This window comes from Herpailurus yagouaroundi, unplaced genomic scaffold (assembly GCF_014898765.1).
Source record: "Herpailurus yagouaroundi ecotype Mexico unplaced genomic scaffold, PumYag 198, whole genome shotgun sequence".
Taxonomy (NCBI): Eukaryota; Metazoa; Chordata; class Mammalia; order Carnivora; family Felidae; genus Herpailurus; species Herpailurus yagouaroundi.
This window is the reverse complement of record NW_024412429.1, coordinates 20,822,160-20,840,776: the sequence shown is the minus strand read 5'-3', so window position 1 is coordinate 20,840,776 and position 18,617 is coordinate 20,822,160. Positions and strand designations below refer to the sequence as shown.

The window sequence follows — 18,617 nt, the reverse complement described above, 5'->3', positions numbered from 1 at the left end:
GGCTAGGATCTCATTCTTTTTTTCAGATACTATTCTTGTAATTGTTCTTCCTTTGCTTTGGGCACCAATATTTTCCACATAAGTGTTATGCAGAAAAACGAAGTACAGCATATCACAGAGAATTAACAGGAAAAGAAAATGAATACAGGAAAACAACTCCTACCCAATGAAGGAAAATAGCTTATCCTCTATAATTCCTTCAAAAAGTTGCCGAAAATCTTTAAATAACTCAACAGACATATGCTTGTGGGCTAATACATTAACTCAAATCAGACCTAACCTTTTAGAGGGGTCTGATAGCAGGAGGAAAATCTTATTTAACTGAAGAAAAAATATCTTAAACACTGAAGTATTGAGTGTATTTCAACCAGAGTCTTCCATATTTCTTTCCCTTAATATTTAAGTTGTTTAAACCAACTGCCAAATTAGGAAGAATGTCTGTATCTACCAGTGAAATGGCAAGTAATTTTGCTACCTGCTTTAGGGATTAACAGGTGAAGTAGGAATATAGATACATAGGGTTTATAAAATGAAAAAAATTAAAAGATTAAAAAGCTTCAATTTATGGGAACCACAGGGAACATAACTATTAAATGGCACATGGGATTTAATCAACAAAATCCATTCTGTGGATAAAAAAGAATGAAATACTGCTATATGCAGCATGGATGAATCTCAAAAAACATTATGTTCAAAGAGGCCAACTTCTCCCCCGCCTCAAGTGTCCGCGATTTGCCATTCTATTAATTGTTTCAAAAACAGGCAAAGCTAACTTATGGTGGCACTAGTTGCCTCCTGAAGGGGTTGAAGTAGGAGAATTGACTGGGCCATGAGGGAACTTCAGGGAAATATTTCATGTTAGCACTGTATCATAGATATAAAAAGACAAAATCAATTTTAACAATTTTATTTAGCTTAACATAAACAAAACCTTATCATTTCCATATGTAATCAATATAAAATTATGAATGAGATACTTGGCCTCTTTTTTTGTACTATTTGAAATCTGGTATATATTTTAAACTTACAACACATAATCTGGGCAGTCATTCGAAGTCTCAAGAGGGACGTGTGGCTAGTGCCTTCTGAGAAAATCTAGTTCTATGTCTTAATTGGGTCATTGGTAACACAGGTGCATAGATTTAGCCTAATATATCAAATTGTGCCCTTAAGAGCTGTGCATTTTACCCTAAGTAAGTTATACCTTAATAAAATTGTATAAAGAAAAGTTACTGCATTTTGGAGAAAAAATAATCCAGTCTGTAGGAAACTACAGAGCTAACAATTTCCTCAATGAATAAATTATAAGAAAAAAATACAGAATGTGAAGAGATAAAATCTATGGATTAAAGAAACTTAAGTGACAACAATTCCAATGTATGAATGCTATTTGGTTTCAAATCTGAATCAACTGCAAGACAGAAAGAAAAACAGAGAGAGAGAAAGGGAGAAAAAAAGAAGGAAGAGAGGAGAGAGATTTGGCAGTATTAAAGAATTACTGGGTTTAAAAATCCATCATAACATATATATTTTATATCTGTTTAAAGCAACCCTTTCTTTCATTGAAATAAACTGTGACATTACCAGATTAAATGATATGATAATCTGGTATAATCTGGTATAATCATTATCACAATATATGAAATTATTACTTCAATATAATTTAGAGTACGGATGAGAAGTAGGAAGAAATAATGTTGGTTATAAATGAATATTTTCTAAAATTAAAAATTAAAAAGTGACGTTTGCTGGATTAAAGAAGTATAAACTGGAATCTACGGGAGAAACAAGAGCTATACCTCATTAAAATAAATCTATACGGAATGGAAGAGAAATGGTCAACACTTCACTTCCTAGAATCATGCAAAAATCTCATCTTCTGCCCATTCCTTTAAAGATAGTGATAAAAAGGCATAAGTGACTCCAATAAACTTACTTTCACAAAAACACTTAATAGATAACATTTTATTTTATCATTTATTTTGTGGAGTAAAGAAAATAAATGCAAACCTAGGAGAATTAGTCACACACCAGTCTCCCACTTCTGTAAATTTGCTTTCTGTTGCTAATATTCATCATTAAGTTGTGAAGCTTCTCACAGATGATTAGCAAGATTCCCATTTGATCATGTTCCAAAAGCAATTCTTAGTTAGAAAGGCATGTAAAAAATTTATTGGTTTTAAAAAATTCCAATCAAGGCAGTCTTTATTTGGCAGGAAAAATTAGTTTAAACGCTTATAGTTGAGGGAACTTACAAATGAATTTCTCTGCCTTTCAATTTTAAAGAATTTCTTAGACTACCATTTTGTTCACAGGAAAATTCATTCCATTATAATTAATTCCTAATTATCTTTCATGAAATCCCTCAGATCAATTTGTCTTTGAGCATCTTATACTTGCCACTAGCAGGAGCACTTCTGAAATGCTCTTGTTGTAGCATCCAATTGACAGCCTCTCTTTGGTATGGTCTCAGCACAGGAATCAATGCAGGATGCTGGACATCCACGTGGATGGACTGCGTTTCTTGCTGATGTGTTTGCTTCACAAACTGATAGAGCTCATCGATGTCCTGTCCCTCTGGCTCACTCTCTGAATCTTCTTCATCCTCTTCCAACACATCTGTACATCCAACAACAAATGTACTCAAAACAACCCACTTTTTATAACTATAAGCAATTCTTATTCTAAGAACATACTATGCATTTTCCAAACTCTGGGGTCCTGCTCAGTGTGTTTTGGGACTAGAAGGCCCTATCGTTAATTCTTCACTGATCGAAAACCTATCCATCTATCCTTCAAGATAGTTCAACTTTTTCCATGGCATTTTCTTTTGTTGTCTCTGGTTAGAATTAATGTTTTCCCCTGTGTTCATGTAATACCCTTCTATTTGGATATAGCAATATATTGCAATCTGTCTGGTAGTGCAATCATTTATGTGTATTCTTTCCTTGTGCACTGAACTGTAATGCAAAGGCTGTCTTTTGTTTTTATATCTCCTCAGAGTAGCTGGCATACGCTTTGCTCAGTGCAGATATTTAATAAACATTTGAATGTGAATATCTTTTACAGTTTATAAAAGGATAATCTATTTCACTTTTACATCTTGACATAAAAAAACTCCATATGCAGACATAATTTTTCTGTCTAGTAAGACAAGGGTTCCCATTTTATTTCTTATGCTAAAAAAGGACAGGCATTTGGTAGCAGCAGGAGCCAACTAAGAGAGAAGGGCGTAAGCCATTAATACAAATTTGTAATGACATCAGATTCATTTGTTGGGCACAACTGCCCTGTGAGACTTTTGTGCCTACTAGAACATGAAAAAAAAAAAACCCTCAAAATCTTGAATAAATGTACAAACCCATTTTAGCTTACGATTTATTTCTGAACTCTTTCAAAAAGACCTATACACTTTTAAAGAACATACCTCATATGCCCTAGAATGAAGATTGTACCACAAAATACTTAATTTACTTTTTTCAATAAAAAATATTCCATGTGAGATTTACTCTTACTATTCTTGTGTAATCTAGTATTGATAACTAAATTGGAAGTTTTCCTTTGAAATCCTTTGATGTTTTCCTTTGAACAGTTCAACTTGTAGTATTTTTAAAAAAGCAGAATAATTCTTACCCTTAAAAATTCTAGATGTACTTAAAAGCATCCCTTCCAATCATGAAACCATAGACTGTCCTCCTTTTAAAGTCTTCAACATGCAAAATGATTTACTTTTATTAGTAATTTATTATTTTTTTAATTACGTAGGCTTCACCCCCAACACTGGGCTTGAATTCATGACCGTGAGATCAAGAGTTGCAGGCTCTATTGACTGAGCCAGCCAGGCGCCCCTACTTTCATTAGTATTATGAAGCTTTGCAAAGAATGTACTACAGAAACAACTCAACAGTCAAGCTTAGAAAGGGATTTCCCAAATATTCCAGTATGTTCTACAATTTGCATCTGAAATAATGCTGACCCACCATGAGCAGGGCTTGGAGAATTTGAGCCGTTTTTCCAGTAGTGTTGATGGGCTGCACCAAGCCATCCACACTCTCCCCTTGGGAACCAATGGCAGACAACTCTGAAGCTGCAGTCCTGACCAAGGATGCAACATCTTGGCAAGAAACAGTAGCAAAGTTAACTGGTCTTTATGGGAAGCAGGCTCTTGAGATTATTTGTCAGACTGCAAAGGAGAGGTGGAATAAGGCCAGCCAAGAATCTCTGGCCATAACAAAATAAAAGCACAAGAATAATGCAAAAATTCCAATCAGCTCAGATCCCTTTGGACTCTATGGACTCTGCAAACATTTCTTGAGAACCTAGTCTGGGCTAAGCACGGTATTTAGCAAATAAAGACACAAATTAGTGGGGGCATTTCAGATACGTGTAATTTTGTCACACAGTGATTTTATAGAGGCTGTTTAATTTTATGATGGTTTTATTGTTTTTCTCATTATTATGTATAGGACTTGGGAAAAACCCACAACTCTCAAGTAATGTCAAATTTTTTAAGTTTATTTATTTTGAGAGAGAGAGAAAGAGAGCACGTGTGCACATGCACAAGCATGGGAAGGGTAGAGAGAGAGAGGGAGAGGGAATCCCAAGCAGGCTCTGCATTGTCAGCGCAGAGCCCTATGGTGGGGCTTGATCTTGAGAACCATGAGATCATGACCTGAGCCAAAATCCAGAGTTGGACACTCAACTGACTGAGCCCCAGGTGTCCTAAGTAATAGCAACTTTTAAGTTTACCTGGAATAATAAAATTGTACAACTTTTCCATCACTCTTTTCATAAGCTGATTAAACTTCTTCATTCTTGAATTCGCATCACTCAAAAAGTCTAGTTTTGCTAGGCCACCTTCCAAAAGATAAATTCCAACCTACGAAGGATTAATCAACACAAAAATAGTGTTAATTGTACTATTACATTCTTCATGAGGACATTAAAAAAAGTTTTTTAATACTGTTTTTAAAGGTATTCACAGTATATGCCCCACAATCGTTAAATATATACCTACCAAATCTCCGTCACAAATTTTTACTTTCAATAACAAATTCATTGTACAAATGCAGTGTCTACTATGTGTAAGGCACCATTCAAGTTGCTAGAAAAAAATACTTCCCAACCTGGAACCAAACCTGAGATAAGGTGATAAGAACACCACCAAGCCAAAGATTTCCAAATTTGATGAGTATCAGAATAATCAGTTAAATTGGTTAAAAATGCAGATTGCCCCAGAAGATTCTGATGCACATGCCAGGATTCTTAAGTACAGTTTGGTGTGGGAATTGTCATTACTAGATCAAACACTACAATGTATAGGAAAACAGATCTTGATTGATGTAAGATAGCTTAATTCTGGTAAAACAATGCAGCATGAAGTTCCATAGTCAAAAGACTTGAAGTTGAATACTAGCACTGGTATTTAGGAGCTAAAAAAAACAGGCAAAGTAATCGATTTATTTTGACCCAAGCACTCTCATTTGCAAAATGGAGAGAAGACTATTATGAGATAGCCTAGGTAATACAGTTTTAAACTTCCTAATGGTATATACTCACTAAATGCATTTTCTTTCTTTTCCCTAAATTATCCTGGACCTGATTCCATAATCATGCAGAGTCTTATATTCTTTTACTAAAGAACATGAATCCAAACCAGCATTATATGGGAATAAGTAACAAAGAATGTATTTTTGTATATATTTGTACTCTGCCTTGTATACACCTAAAGTTAGCTTACTATAGCAGCAAGAAATGTTTAAATATTTATACAAATTGGTATAAGAAGACAGAAGAGATCAAGTCTATGGAGAACATAGACAGAACACAGATAAACAAGCCATGAATTCTTACATACTTCCTATCACTGAGCCACAATTTGGGCTTTCATGATCAACCAGGAGAGGGAATACGTGGTTGCAAAGTTTCATTGTCCAGGGAAGAATTAATTACAATCTAATGCTTCCAACTTTTTTCCTTTCCTTTTGTCAATTCTGAAACTACAGATAGGGCTACAATACAATTGTTTTTTAATGTGAGAAAGACACAAAAGACACAGTTTTCAATCGAACAAAGGTGAATTTAATAATTTTAATCTTTATGTTCATTTATTTTTGAGAGACAGAGAGAGAGAGAGAGAGAGCAAGCTCATGCAAGTGGGGGAGGAGCAGAGAGAGAGGGAGACACAGAATCCGAAGCAGGCTATAGGTTCTCAGTTGTCAGCGCAGAGCCTTACACAGGGCTTGAACACGTGAACCATCAGATCATGATCTGAGCTGAAGTCGGACACTTAACTGACTAAGCCACCCAGGTGTCCCTGAACTTAACATTTTAGAATTTCTTATCCTTTCAAGTTTTGGCATGAAGGCATATTAACCTGCTTCACAGTTTATAAAGTACGTCTACTTACATTGTCTCACCGGATTGCCAACACAATTGTATGAGGTAAAAGGAATGATTATTATTTACATTTTATACAGAAAGATGCTGAAATTAAATGATTCACATAAAGTTACTTGGCTAATAAATAGAAGAGCCTGAAATGAATTACAAATTTACTCATTCATTTGCTGAAAATCTGTTCAGTATGGGGCATTTTACTAGGCTGTGAAGATAAAATGACTTCATAGTCTACTGAAGGAGAAAAATTTTAAATCTAAGTACACTACAAGTGGCCAAGGCAAAAATAAACATCTGTACGGTGTTGTGGAGGAAGGGCATGTAATACCATCCATGAAGTTTAAGAAAAGATCTCCCTCGAGAAGTAAACTCTGAGCTGAATATTAAACAATGTCCAGGAGTTATTAGGGAACAGGAAGGGAACAACCCAGGCTGAGGGAAGTGTGAAAGCAAAAGCACAGATGCAGAAATAGAGCCAGAAAATGTGCAGGACACAAATCAATTCAGAATTTCTGGAACAAAATAAAAACCAGAGTGATAAAGGATAAGGCTGGAGAGTACACAAGGGTCTATCAAAGAAAGGAGTTACACACAAGATTACACTTAATTCTGTAGGCAGTAAAGAACAGAATTTCATTTCATTCATATTATACCATCCCAGAGACAAAGCAGATGGAGTTGAAAAGGCCAGCAGGGCAATCAAGAATGGCTACAGGAAGAGGAAGAGATGAGGAAGACCAAAAGAAGACACTGAGAGTAGAGCTGGAAGGGAGGAATCCAGGATGTCTTGAAGAAGGACAGCCTGGAAACGATCAGCTTTAAGTATATATTTCTTATAGCTACTGAAAGCCCAAAATAAAGTACACTTTGAAACTTAATGATGAAAGGCTTATTGCTGGCTTTTTACACCTTCCTTCTACGTTAACTTCAAAATGGGACTGCCCAATGCAGAAGAACCTTAAAAGACACCACAGAAATTGAGTACCTTAATAATGTGATTCCCTTCTGGTTTTTGGTAAAGTTTTATCCTTCTCTTCTTTTGTAGCCACCCCAAATCTTCAAGCATTTCACCACTGAAAGATGATTCCACTCGAATACCGTTATCACAAATACTGACTGGCTCGTTGAGTCCTTTTTCTTGTTTCTCTGCATCTTCACTTTCTGAATTAACATAAATCAGGAACTGACCGCTTGACTCTGAACTCATCAGTGTAAAACTCCTTCCTGAAAAATCTTCAGTTAAACTCTGTTCGGGAAGGAGCTGAAGAGTCAATTCTCCTAGAAATGCCCTCCAAGAATTATCAAAGTGATAGGGAGAAATCACAATATTCAGCTTTACAGACAGAGGAGAAAGAATGCCACCGGTCTCTTCTTTATCAACCGATTTTGCGATGCTCACTGCTTCCAAACACCTCTTCTTATCTCTGTGAGCCACTTCTTCTTGTAGGCTATCACCGAGGATGATGCAGTGAGCAGAAGAGAAATCTGAACCCGAGCAGGGGTGCTCCTCATCAGTTAGGATGAGAGGCTCATTCCTTCTGTCTTCATGCATATTCCAGCGAAGCTGCTGTTGCTTTGCTTCATCAACTCTCACTGGGGGAGCACGTTTCCGTCGGCTGCTCATTTTCAAGTTTTCTTGGTTGGCAACTGTGAACTCTAGAAGACAAAGGCAACAAGTAAGCATTCCAACAGAGGATTTTAGTAATAAAGTGCTCCCAGATGAAGAATTCACCACAAGTTAACAGCCCACATACACAATATGAACTCTTTGGAGAGATAAAGCAATGGATAATTTTTTTTTAAATAGGTCAAATACAGGTAAGGACCACATTGACCATAATCTCACGCATCATAGAAATTCTAACGGTCATAACAGTACTTTAATGGATACATTTAATAAAGTTAACATGCTGCATAAAATAAAATACATTTAATGAGCAGTAAGACAGTAAGGTAAATCTCTCAAATATCCTGGAAATGCATAGTTGAAGAGTTTTAGTAACATCTGAACTCATAATCATCACAACAAAAGTTCATTTTTGTTTTATAATTCCAAGGAGTTTATAGAAACTTTAAAAATTCCGAAAAAATATTTTCTCTTTTAAAAGAGGAAGATGAAAATCCAGAATGTATTTCTTTTTGTGGATCAGCAGATAAAAAGGTAACGGGAATAGCTGGGAAGGAATAAGGTGGTGATGGCAACCAGGGGAAATGGAGCAGAGACAATAAGGGAAGAAGAGAAAAAAAAAATGTAGGAAGAAAAAGAAAAAGAAAGCTTTGTCATCTGAGAAGAGGAACTGGTCTGACAGCAGCCTGTATTATGTAGGCCCAAACTAAACTTTTCCCAAAATAATAGCCAATTCCTACATGAAACACAAACCAACTCACAGAGATTAAATCATAAAGTTGTAATGATGGCTGATGCCTATTCCACCTATTCCAACAATGTAGTTGGGAAAAAAAATGTGTAAACAATTAAAATTTGGCTTCAGGATAGTTTCAGAAATATTTTCAATTTGGAATGTTTATGGACTGGAAGACTCAAGATGTCAATTCCTAGATACTGATCCACAAAGTAATCCCATTCAAAATCCCAATAGGCTTTTTATTTTTTTATTTTTTAATTTTTTGCAGAAACTGACAAGTGATTCCAAAATTTATATTAAAATGCCCAAGATTTAGAAAAGTCAAAATAATTTTGAAAAAGAATAAAGTTGAAAGACTTACACTGACTCCAGGACTTACAATGATGGTAATCAAAACAGTGTGGTAACGGTACACAGACATGGTAATCAAAACAGTATGGTAATAGTATATGATAGATATACAGAGCAATGTAACAAAATAAAGTGTTCTGGAATAGACCGAAACACATATGGTCAATGATTTTTGAAAGAAACTCAAAGGCAGTCAACAGGCAAAAAGTATCCTTTTCAATAAACAGCCATATGCAAAAAAAAAAAAAAAAAAAAAAAAAAGAACCTGGACCTTTACCTTATACCACATGTAAAAATTAACTTGAAATACATCAAAAACTGAACTACAAAAGCTAAAACTATAAAACTTCTAGAAGAAAACAGGAGAAAATCTAAGTGACATTAGATTAGGCAAAAAGAAATTAATTTAAATAGGTTACAAAAAGCAGAGAATATAAAAAAAATTGATAAAGTAAGCTTCAACAAAATGATATACTTTGGCACTTCAAAAGATACTGTTATAAAAATGAGAGGGGAGCCAGACAGGGCACAGTATTTGTAAAACACTATCTGATGAAGGACTTGTATGTGGAATAGAAAAAGAACTTTTACAAACCAGCAATAAGACAACCTTATGAAAAAATGACACACACTTCACCAAAGATGATCTACAAGTGGCAAATAAGTACATGAAAACATCTTCACCATCATCAGTCATTAAGCCAATGCAAATTCAACCTACAAACCACAATAGGAAACTATGTATCCACTAGAATGGTTAAAATTTAAAAGACAGGATGTACAGCAGCCAGAACTGAACTCTCAAACATTCTAAAAGGACAAATTTGTCAATTTCTTATAAAATTAAACACAAACGTTCTGTTCTGCTCAGTCTAGTAATCCTGCCCCTCGACATCTACCAAAGAGAATTAAAAACACAGATTCACAAAAGAGATTTAAATTTGAATGTTAATAGCAGTCAATTATTAGCAGTCAATATTGGAAAAAAAACAATTGTCCATTACGTGGTAAATGGATAAACCGGTGGAATACTACTCTGTGATCAACTACTGATAAAACATAGATGAATTTTTAAAGCATCATGCTAAGCAAAGGAAGTCAGATGTGTAAGACCATATACTGTAGGATTCTATTTACATGAAATTCTAGAAAAGGCAAACACCTACTGATAGAAAGCAGGTTAGTGGTTACTAGAGGCTAGGAAGTGCCTCAGATCTCTGGTCCCCATCCTGCCACATTAAAGTTGGATTACTGTAATATATAATTTATACTTCTGAGAGCTACCACTCATTGAATATATGCCAAATTTCTGTTAACCATACTATTGCACTTACATTATTTTTTTTTAAGTTTATTTATTTATTTTGAGAGAGAGAGAGAGAGAGAGAGAGAGAGAGAGAGAGAAAGAGAAAGAGAGAGAATCCCAAGCAGGCTCGGCCTTACCAGTGCAGAGCCTGACTCAGGGCTCAAACTCAGGAAAAACCATGAGATAATGACCTGAGTCAAAATCAAGAGTCAGAAGTTTAATCAATTAAGCCACCCAGTCACCCCTTAATAAATCTGATTTTAAAAGCACAAAAAGTAAATACAGGAAAGATTTAAAATTATGAGATTATTAAGAACAGCTTTATTCTAATAAACTTGAAAAATCTACATAAAGTGAGCAATTTACTAACAAAATATAAATGAATAAAATTTATTTTCTTAGTAGCCACGCTGCATGTGGCTTTTTAACTTTAAATAAAATTAAGTAATACCATAAACTCAGCTGCTCAGTCTCACCAACCACACTTTAAGTGCTCAATAGCCATACGTGACTAGCGGCTACTACACTGGACAGGGCAAATATAAAACCTTCACAAAACTGCAAAAAGGCTATCAAGTATTGTTGGTCTAAGTCAATCATGAGAATTCCATTTCCTTAGCTAGTGACTGCTTTATGAATGTGCAGGTAATAGACTAAAAATCAATCTCTTACTATGGTTAACTATAAGCATCATATCTCCTCTATTATCTTGGAAGAACAATACAGGAAGCCCCTAATAACCTATGTGTTTATCTTTGCCCAATTCTCATCAGAACACAGGCTAGAATACTGGAATTTGGTCATTCTGGAACTTTGAAAAGTTCTGCTCATCAGCTTATTAGTTAACGATGACCACAAATATGCTGTATAACACACCATCTCAAAGCTCAATGCTTCGAGAGAGCAATCACTTATTCTCTTAGATTTGCAGGTTAGCTGAGGGTTGGCTGACCTAGGCTAGGTTTCTGGAGGAGCAGTTCAGCTCGGCTTGAATCCTCCTAGGACCAGCAAAGCAACCCACAAATGTGCATAAGGCCATGGGTGAGGTGTAACAGTGTAAATCCAAACACACAAGTACTCTTCAAAGTGTGGTCATAGCAAAAGCACAAGGTTCCACGAGCTAAAGCAAGGCACACGAATGGACCCAAAGTCAAGAGGTGGGGAAACATACCATACTTCTTTACTGGGTAGAACTGCTCATGACAAAGAGTGTGGATACGAGGTAGGGGTTACACAATCTATGACACCAACTCTAATATTAATAACATGGTAATTATGGAATTGTTAACCCTGAAAGCCCCACAACAAATGGCTATAGAGTCTCACATCTGTAAAACAATGTGGCTTACAGGAGAAAAGAGTCTAATTCTAGCTTTGGCATCGAGTGACTGTGTGGCAGAGGGATAGTTATCTAACCGCTCTGTGCCAGTTTTCTCATTTCTAAAACGGGGATGATAGGACTGTGCTTAGAAATAATATTGGGGTGCCTGGATGAGTTAGTCGGTTAAGCATCCCACTCTTGATTTTGGCTCAGGTTACGATCTTGTGGTTTGTGAATTTGAGCCCTACACTGGGCTCGGCACTGGCAGTGCAAAGCCTGCTTGCGATTCTCTCTCTCTCAAAATAAATAAATAAAAGTAAAAAAAAAATACTGTAAATGCAACAGTACAGTTAACGGAAATCTGGCATATATTCAGTGAATGGTAGCTGCTATTATCATCACCCTCAGAACTGTAAGCTACATATTACAATAATCCAACTTTAATGTGGCAGGGACCATAGATCTGTGTGTCTCAAACTTTACACGTTAGAATCATTTGGGGAACTTAAAAAAAATACTGATGCTCATGTATACCCCAGCCCGTTAAACCAGAACCCAGCACACATTCATGATTTAAAAAAAAAAAAAAAAAAAAAAAAAAAAATTGTTTTGGTCAACTCTTTTTCTAAGGGATTTCTATCCAGGGATAATTTCTTGAACCAAAGAAGATATTATTTGATGAAACTACTTACAACCATAATGTTAACTGGAAGCCAAGAAGTCAAGTACTGGTAAAATTCTATAAATCTCTAATCATATTCCAAATACTTCTGGTTTTCTTCATACCACACGAATCCCATTTTTGGTCATTGTATTTCTTATCGCTTCCCCTTAAATATCAGTGTTTGGGTAAAACATTATATACAGTTTTTTAAATATGGGCCACGCTTTATACAATAGTCCTGCATTTAAATGTAAAAAGCCTGTTGCTTGAAATGCCCTTTTACACTTTTCTGTCTGTTGCTGTCCCAATCTTCCCCCGAAAACTTTCCATGAGTGGGCATGCTGAGTTAAGGGCCTTTCCTCCTTGATCCCAACTGCTACAGTGCTCTAGCTTGAAGGACTTGAAAGCTGGGCAGAAACAGTATCCTATTCCCCATTGTACACCCAATGCCAGGTCAGTGCCACAATGGAAATGACATTCCAAAACAAGGTGAAACAAGTTATCTTGAACTCCCTGAATACCGAATATCCTCCCTCTTTTTTAAGTGCCATGTTTCTTTTTGGACAAGAGTCTCTTAACCACATTCTAGAAGATTATAGGTAATGTGAAACTATTCTTTACTATTTCTGGTCCTGAATGAGACAGAGAAAACTGACTGACCCATATCTTCGACAGAAAACAAAGACAGCTGTTAGAAAAATAAGCATAAAATGCTAAGTTACTATGACATTCTAACAAATGATTACCAATTAAACTTAAATTCAGATTTTTTTCCTCTCCGAACTATTATCTCTATTAAAAGACACCTACAGGGGCGCCTGGGTGGCGCAGTCGGTTAAGCGTCCGACTTCAGCCAGGTCACGATCTCGCGGTCCGTGAGTTCGAGCCCCGCGTCGGGCTCTGGGCTGATGGCTCAGAGCCTGGAGCCTGTTTCCGATTCTGTGTCTTCCTCTGTCTCTGCCCCTCCCCCGTTCATGCTCTGTCTCTCTCTGTCCCAAAAATAAATAAACGTTGAAAAAAAAAAAAAAAGACACCTACAAATCCTAAATTACGACAAATCCGTGGTAGACCCAGGTTTAGGCTATTAGGAGCAAAAAGTATACATCTGTCACCCTGCTGCCCAAGGTAAGCCTTACGTAAGCAAAGCCCAATCATTGCTGATTAGTGAAAAGCTCTTAATGATCTAGCATTACCACGATCCTTCTGTAGTTCTAACTCCAACAAGATGAGAGTATTTTAATCTACCGAACCCCAAAATATATGTCACATAAACTTAAAAAATGCCCCGGTAAGAAGCTTTTTCACCAGCACATTCTGTTCCCACAAATCTTTGTAGACTGAACTCTTAATAAAAGATTTGTTTTAATAATTCTACAAGTGCAGTTCTTTTAGGCTTGGGCAAAAAGAGGACATATACACAATAGCATCTTTCAAAAGTAAACTATTTTATTCTCAACTGTTAGCTTATTGGTTAACTCGACCTGGGAAGCTCTAGAAAGAGCAGGTTATCCAGTACAGGCACACTTATCTCGCTAATGCTCAATAGTACTCAGCTTCCAGCATGGTTTCCGATCATAAACCAACATCTAGGATTTCTAACTCTTGGCTAATGTCCAGTCACTTAGAAAAAAGTCACGAGATTAATGCCATTATTTTAAAACACTGTATATCTGACAATGACAGTCAATCATCAGATAACAAATCTCTGTTCATAAACCTAGCAGCGACCACGGAGCCAAAATGTACAACGTACAAGGGTGGTTGTGAGTGCGAATGTAATTAATCTGACTCTAAAGGTAGCTGAGAACTTTCAGACTAACTTAGAAGCCTCGCCTCCCGTTTACCACATTACAACCCCGCGCACCTAGAAGGTCGGTAGTCAGCTGCCCAGTTGCAGTCTCCAGGGGCGTTTGTGTTAGGAATGGCGATACCTACTCCGTTTTCCTCCAAAACTCAAAAGCGGTTCAAGGAATCAAAGCTGGGCTGTCAGCGCCAGATCGCTCCCAGCAGGCCCGGCAAACAAGCTACCGCGAGGCCGAGGAGCGCGACAGCCCCTAGGGCGCTCGATCTAAACACCGCTGGCCCCAGCCCCCGGGGAGAAGCACAGCCTCCTTTCCCACGGCCCTACCTTCTCCCGGGGGGGCCGTGGCGGTCCAGAGGCCCCCAAGTCTGGGATGGGAAAGGGTCGGGGAGACTCGCGCTGCGGTTCTCTCTCAGCCCTTTAGCTTCCTAGACTCCAGACAACCACTTCGACTCTCCCAGGGACCTCCGTCTTCGTTTGGAGACGTCTTCCGTCCCCAACCTCTGACCCCTGACCCCCCACCACCCAAGAGCCTACCTGGTTCTCCAAGCCTCTTGAGACTCTCTGCACCAAGGCTCGGGGCTCCACTAAAGCCCCCCACAAGTCCCGGGCAAGCATTCACCACCCACCGAACACCCGTCTGAGATGGGCACGCGCGCTTTACGCTGGTTTGTGTTGGGGTTCCCTGGGGGCCCAGAAACCAGAGCTCCCAGCTACCGGGTGCGCGCTGGAGCGTAGGGTCAAGGTGAACGCGCACGTCGGAGCGCCCCGCCCCTTTTCTCCAGCAATAGCTTCATACGTCGCTTCTGCGCAAGTCCACACGGTTAAAGTCTCGCAGAGGATACGTTGGGATCTCGCGATAGCTTTGCCCCAAGCTATTAGGAGTACAGGATTGGCTGGAACCTCTAAGGAGGAGGTGAGGCTCTAAGCAGATATTAGATGTGGGCGGGGCTCCCCGCTCAAGGGGCGGTACTCCGCTTGAAGCTAGTGATGGGAGCGATTGATGGATTTAATAAAAAGGCAGAAGAGAGTTCTGCAAATGCACCTTTGCTATTGCTTCTAGAAAGCAGCTGCTATCTAGGTATGGATGAACCTTATCTCTGTCAGAAAAGTTATTTTAAAAGGCTTCTCAGGAAAAGTGAGTAAATAGTTTAAGAGGAGAGAAAAACTACATGTATTGTACCGAAGCAGGCCTTCCAATATCTTAGTTTTTTTTTTTTTTTTCTTTTTCTCTCCGAGAGGTACCCTCTTTCTCATGAGTGAAGGCGTACGTTTAGTTAACTTTGGAATAACTCTGAGAGGCTTCAGGGCCAAGAGCTTGTAACATGACCGTCAGGAAACATCAGGCACTCAATGACTAGTGAGTACCTAATGAGGATTCAGCATAATACTCAAAAAGGGGAGTCTCGGCATGTGTGGTCAGAAGCACAGAAGTAAGTGTTTGTCTAAGAAAACATCTGTTGTGGTTGCAGACAGTTCAGCGTGGTCGTATCCTACACAATACAGAACTTCATCACAGACTTCTAAGCCTGAAAGAAGCCATTTACATAAAGTAAACCCGGTAAAATTAGGTAGAAATCAGTTACCTTCTCCCAGGCTTCATGAGGCAAGTTGAAAAAGGAGTACAAATGCTGGAGCGTTTGTACTGGCAAGCAGACTTCTTTGGAGAACCGATAATTTTACTAAATACAAAAAGATGGACGTGCAAGCTGAAACTCACGTTTAAATGTATATTGAGCTGTAAAAGGTTATCTTTGGCATTTTTATGTCACTTCTTACCATTGGAGCAGAGAATTAAGCTCATACTTTGGCTAAGTCCAACTGGTGCCAGGCAGAAACATGTGAAAATAAACACAGCATCATTTCATCTTTGTTCACCTTAATTGGGGTAATGAATCTCTACAGACATAATTATTGTTAGCCTGTACAAATATTAAACTACAGAGATTCAGTTGTAAGTGTGCAGAAATGCAGTTTTAACTATAGAGATGGAATCTATGCACTATCACTCAGTAGTTACAGTTAAACAAAATTCTTCCTATTGAATATTCCAATGATATATTCAATCCCATATTTGCAGAGTGTCCTGTATATTCTTTGAAAAATGTTCTCTATGGAGTAATGTGTTGCAATATCAGAATCACCAGAGCTAATTTTAGAAAACATGGTTCATTTTTGCACTTAGGTATCTGGAAGTTCCCAGCTGTGAAACTCCTTTTTACCCCTTACAAAACTGAGCTCATCCACCTTTTAGATACTAATGATCTAATGCCACTTCACAAGTATAACCCAGATACAAACCAATAAATGAACTACCCAGTGTTTGTAGAGTTCAACTACTTCTTCTTAAAACTATAAATGTGATGGCAGTCAGACCATTTGCTTCCTGTGTGGTCTCACTAGACCAAAGCTATACATCAAGTTCCTTTTGGGGACAGTAGCTTTATTATAGCCATATTCTTAATTAAAGTCATCTTTTTGGAAATTAATGTTCTTTTTTAAAAAAATGTTTATTTTTGAGAGGGAAAGCACAAGTGGGGGAGGTACAGAGAGAGAGGGAGACAGAGGATCCAAAGCTGGCTCTGTGCTGATAGGAGGGAGCCCCAAGTAGGGCTCCAACTTACAAAGGTGAGATCATGACCTGAGCCAAAGTTGGATGCTCAACCAACTGAGCCACCCAGATGCCCCCCCCTTTTTAAAAAAAATAAAATGCTAATTTATTTTTGGAGAGAGAGTGAGCGTTTATTTATTTTTGAGAGGGAAAGCACAAGCAGGGGAGATGCAGAGAGAGAGAGAGAGAGAGAGAGAGAGAGAGAGAGAGAGAGAGGGAGAGAGAGGATCTGAAGCAGGCTCTGTGCTGACAGCTGAGAGCCTTATGCAGGGCTGGAACTCCAATTTTGAGATCATGACCTGAACTGAATTTGGATGCTTAACTGACTGGGCCACCCAGGAGCCCCTGAATAAGTTGCTCTTAAGGAGGAAGACTGGTGGAGAGAGAATAGATGAGTTAAAACAAATTTACCTCCCTTTCTGGGTAGAAACAAGGTAACTGATGATTTATGAGTAGAATTTTCTATTTTGCAAAGCTCTTTCATGTTCGTTTTTCTATGAAATACTTAAAATTTCATGAATTTTGAAATATTTAAAATTAATTTAAAATTTAAAATATTTAAAATTCTCATTTTACAGAAGAGGAATCTGAGAGTCAGAGAAATTTGGTGATTTGCCACTGTTTAGCTCTGAGAGACAAGAGGATATAGAGCTCCCTTGACTATTCTGTGTAGGCCATTGCCTCTTATTACTAAGTCATGTATTTGGCTATCAGATAAAAATAAGCAATTATCACCAGACTTCCTGGGTTGGCCTGCAAAAAATGAAGGCAAAAAGTTTGTAATTATTTGCTGACACAGGGCTATGTATATCAACAGTAAGGATCATTCGGGTCCAGGACTGTTTCTCCTTAATAGATCACTAATAAATTTGCTTGAGAACTTTATTCCTTATTCTACTTACCGTTGCCTGCTCTCTGGAAGTGAAGATAACAGCCACTCAGTATGACTGAGGCTTGACAAAGATGACTCTTTTTTGCCATTTCCTCCACTACCAGCCTGTCTTCAGACTACTTTTTCTCCTCCTGACCAAATGAAAGTATTAGGGTCAAAGTAACTATTCCAGAGTGAATTGCAAGGCCCGAAGGCCATTGTTAAAAATGTGTGTAGTTTTAACAGAGAGTGAAAGAAACACAGTCTTGCAAAATTGGCTCTGGCAGGGGTGATCAGCTGTGACCAAGGGAGTGATGCCAGGTCAAACAAACAAAAACTGGTATCAGAGGGATTATGCATGCTTTGCTGTAGTGTGAACAGGATATGTTGAAGGGCAGGCGGTGTGTGACCTGAACACAAATCTTCATGTGTAGAACCTCACAGCTTTTCCTCGGGCTGGCTGTGGATAAGTCTAATTATTAACTTTCAATTTAATTTTCCCACGATGATTTGCAGGTTGGATTTATTTCAAACTGCAAAGTTTGTCCTGTCTCCCCTGCTGAAAACTCAACCTGAAAAATGAAAACTCAAGCTGTGTCCCTTCTGCCTCTCATAATTTGTAAAACAAAATTCGTAAACTGTACACAAAAAGCTGCACTGGACATGAACTTGTGACTTAAGGAGAAGGTAATTCATCATTTCTTTCTGTTTGTCTTTGTTGTCAATAAAGCAATGCTTATAAATTAAGTAGCAAGGAGCAGTAAAAGCAAGGCTGAAGCTGAGTCTGTTGGGTAAGGAAAGATGTGAGATTATATTCAGTGTTTCTCAATGAGGATGACATAATCAGTACCATTGATCCCTTTCATGGCCCTTTCCACTCTCCATTCCCAACTGTTACTTTTGTTCTAATATTCTTTTCCAATTGAT

General features: G+C 37.9%; 1 protein-coding gene across 4 annotated transcripts in view; it reads right to left on the bottom strand.

The window, feature by feature from the left end:
* The window catches only part of SHPRH (SNF2 histone linker PHD RING helicase), a 96,026-nt gene extending 81,071 nt beyond the window's left edge, over positions 1 to 14,955 (bottom strand). For 2 of the 4 annotated variants that reach the window (XM_040448941.1, XM_040448942.1), the window contains exons 1-4: positions 14,746 to 14,955; positions 7,385 to 8,055; positions 4,750 to 4,879; positions 2,401 to 2,619 (exon numbers count right to left, since the gene is read on the bottom strand). In XM_040448941.1, coding sequence (XP_040304875.1) covers positions 2,401 to 2,619; positions 4,750 to 4,879; positions 7,385 to 8,023 — 988 coding nt within the window. In that variant the 5' untranslated portion in view covers positions 8,024 to 8,055; positions 14,746 to 14,955. Of the gene's footprint in view, positions 1 to 2,400; positions 2,620 to 3,980; positions 4,137 to 4,749; positions 4,880 to 7,384; positions 8,056 to 14,535; positions 14,683 to 14,745 lie in introns of those variants that run through there. The other 2 variants (XM_040448943.1, XM_040448944.1) reach the window with 2 other exon arrangements.
* Positions 14,956 to 18,617: the final 3,662 nt, after the last annotated feature.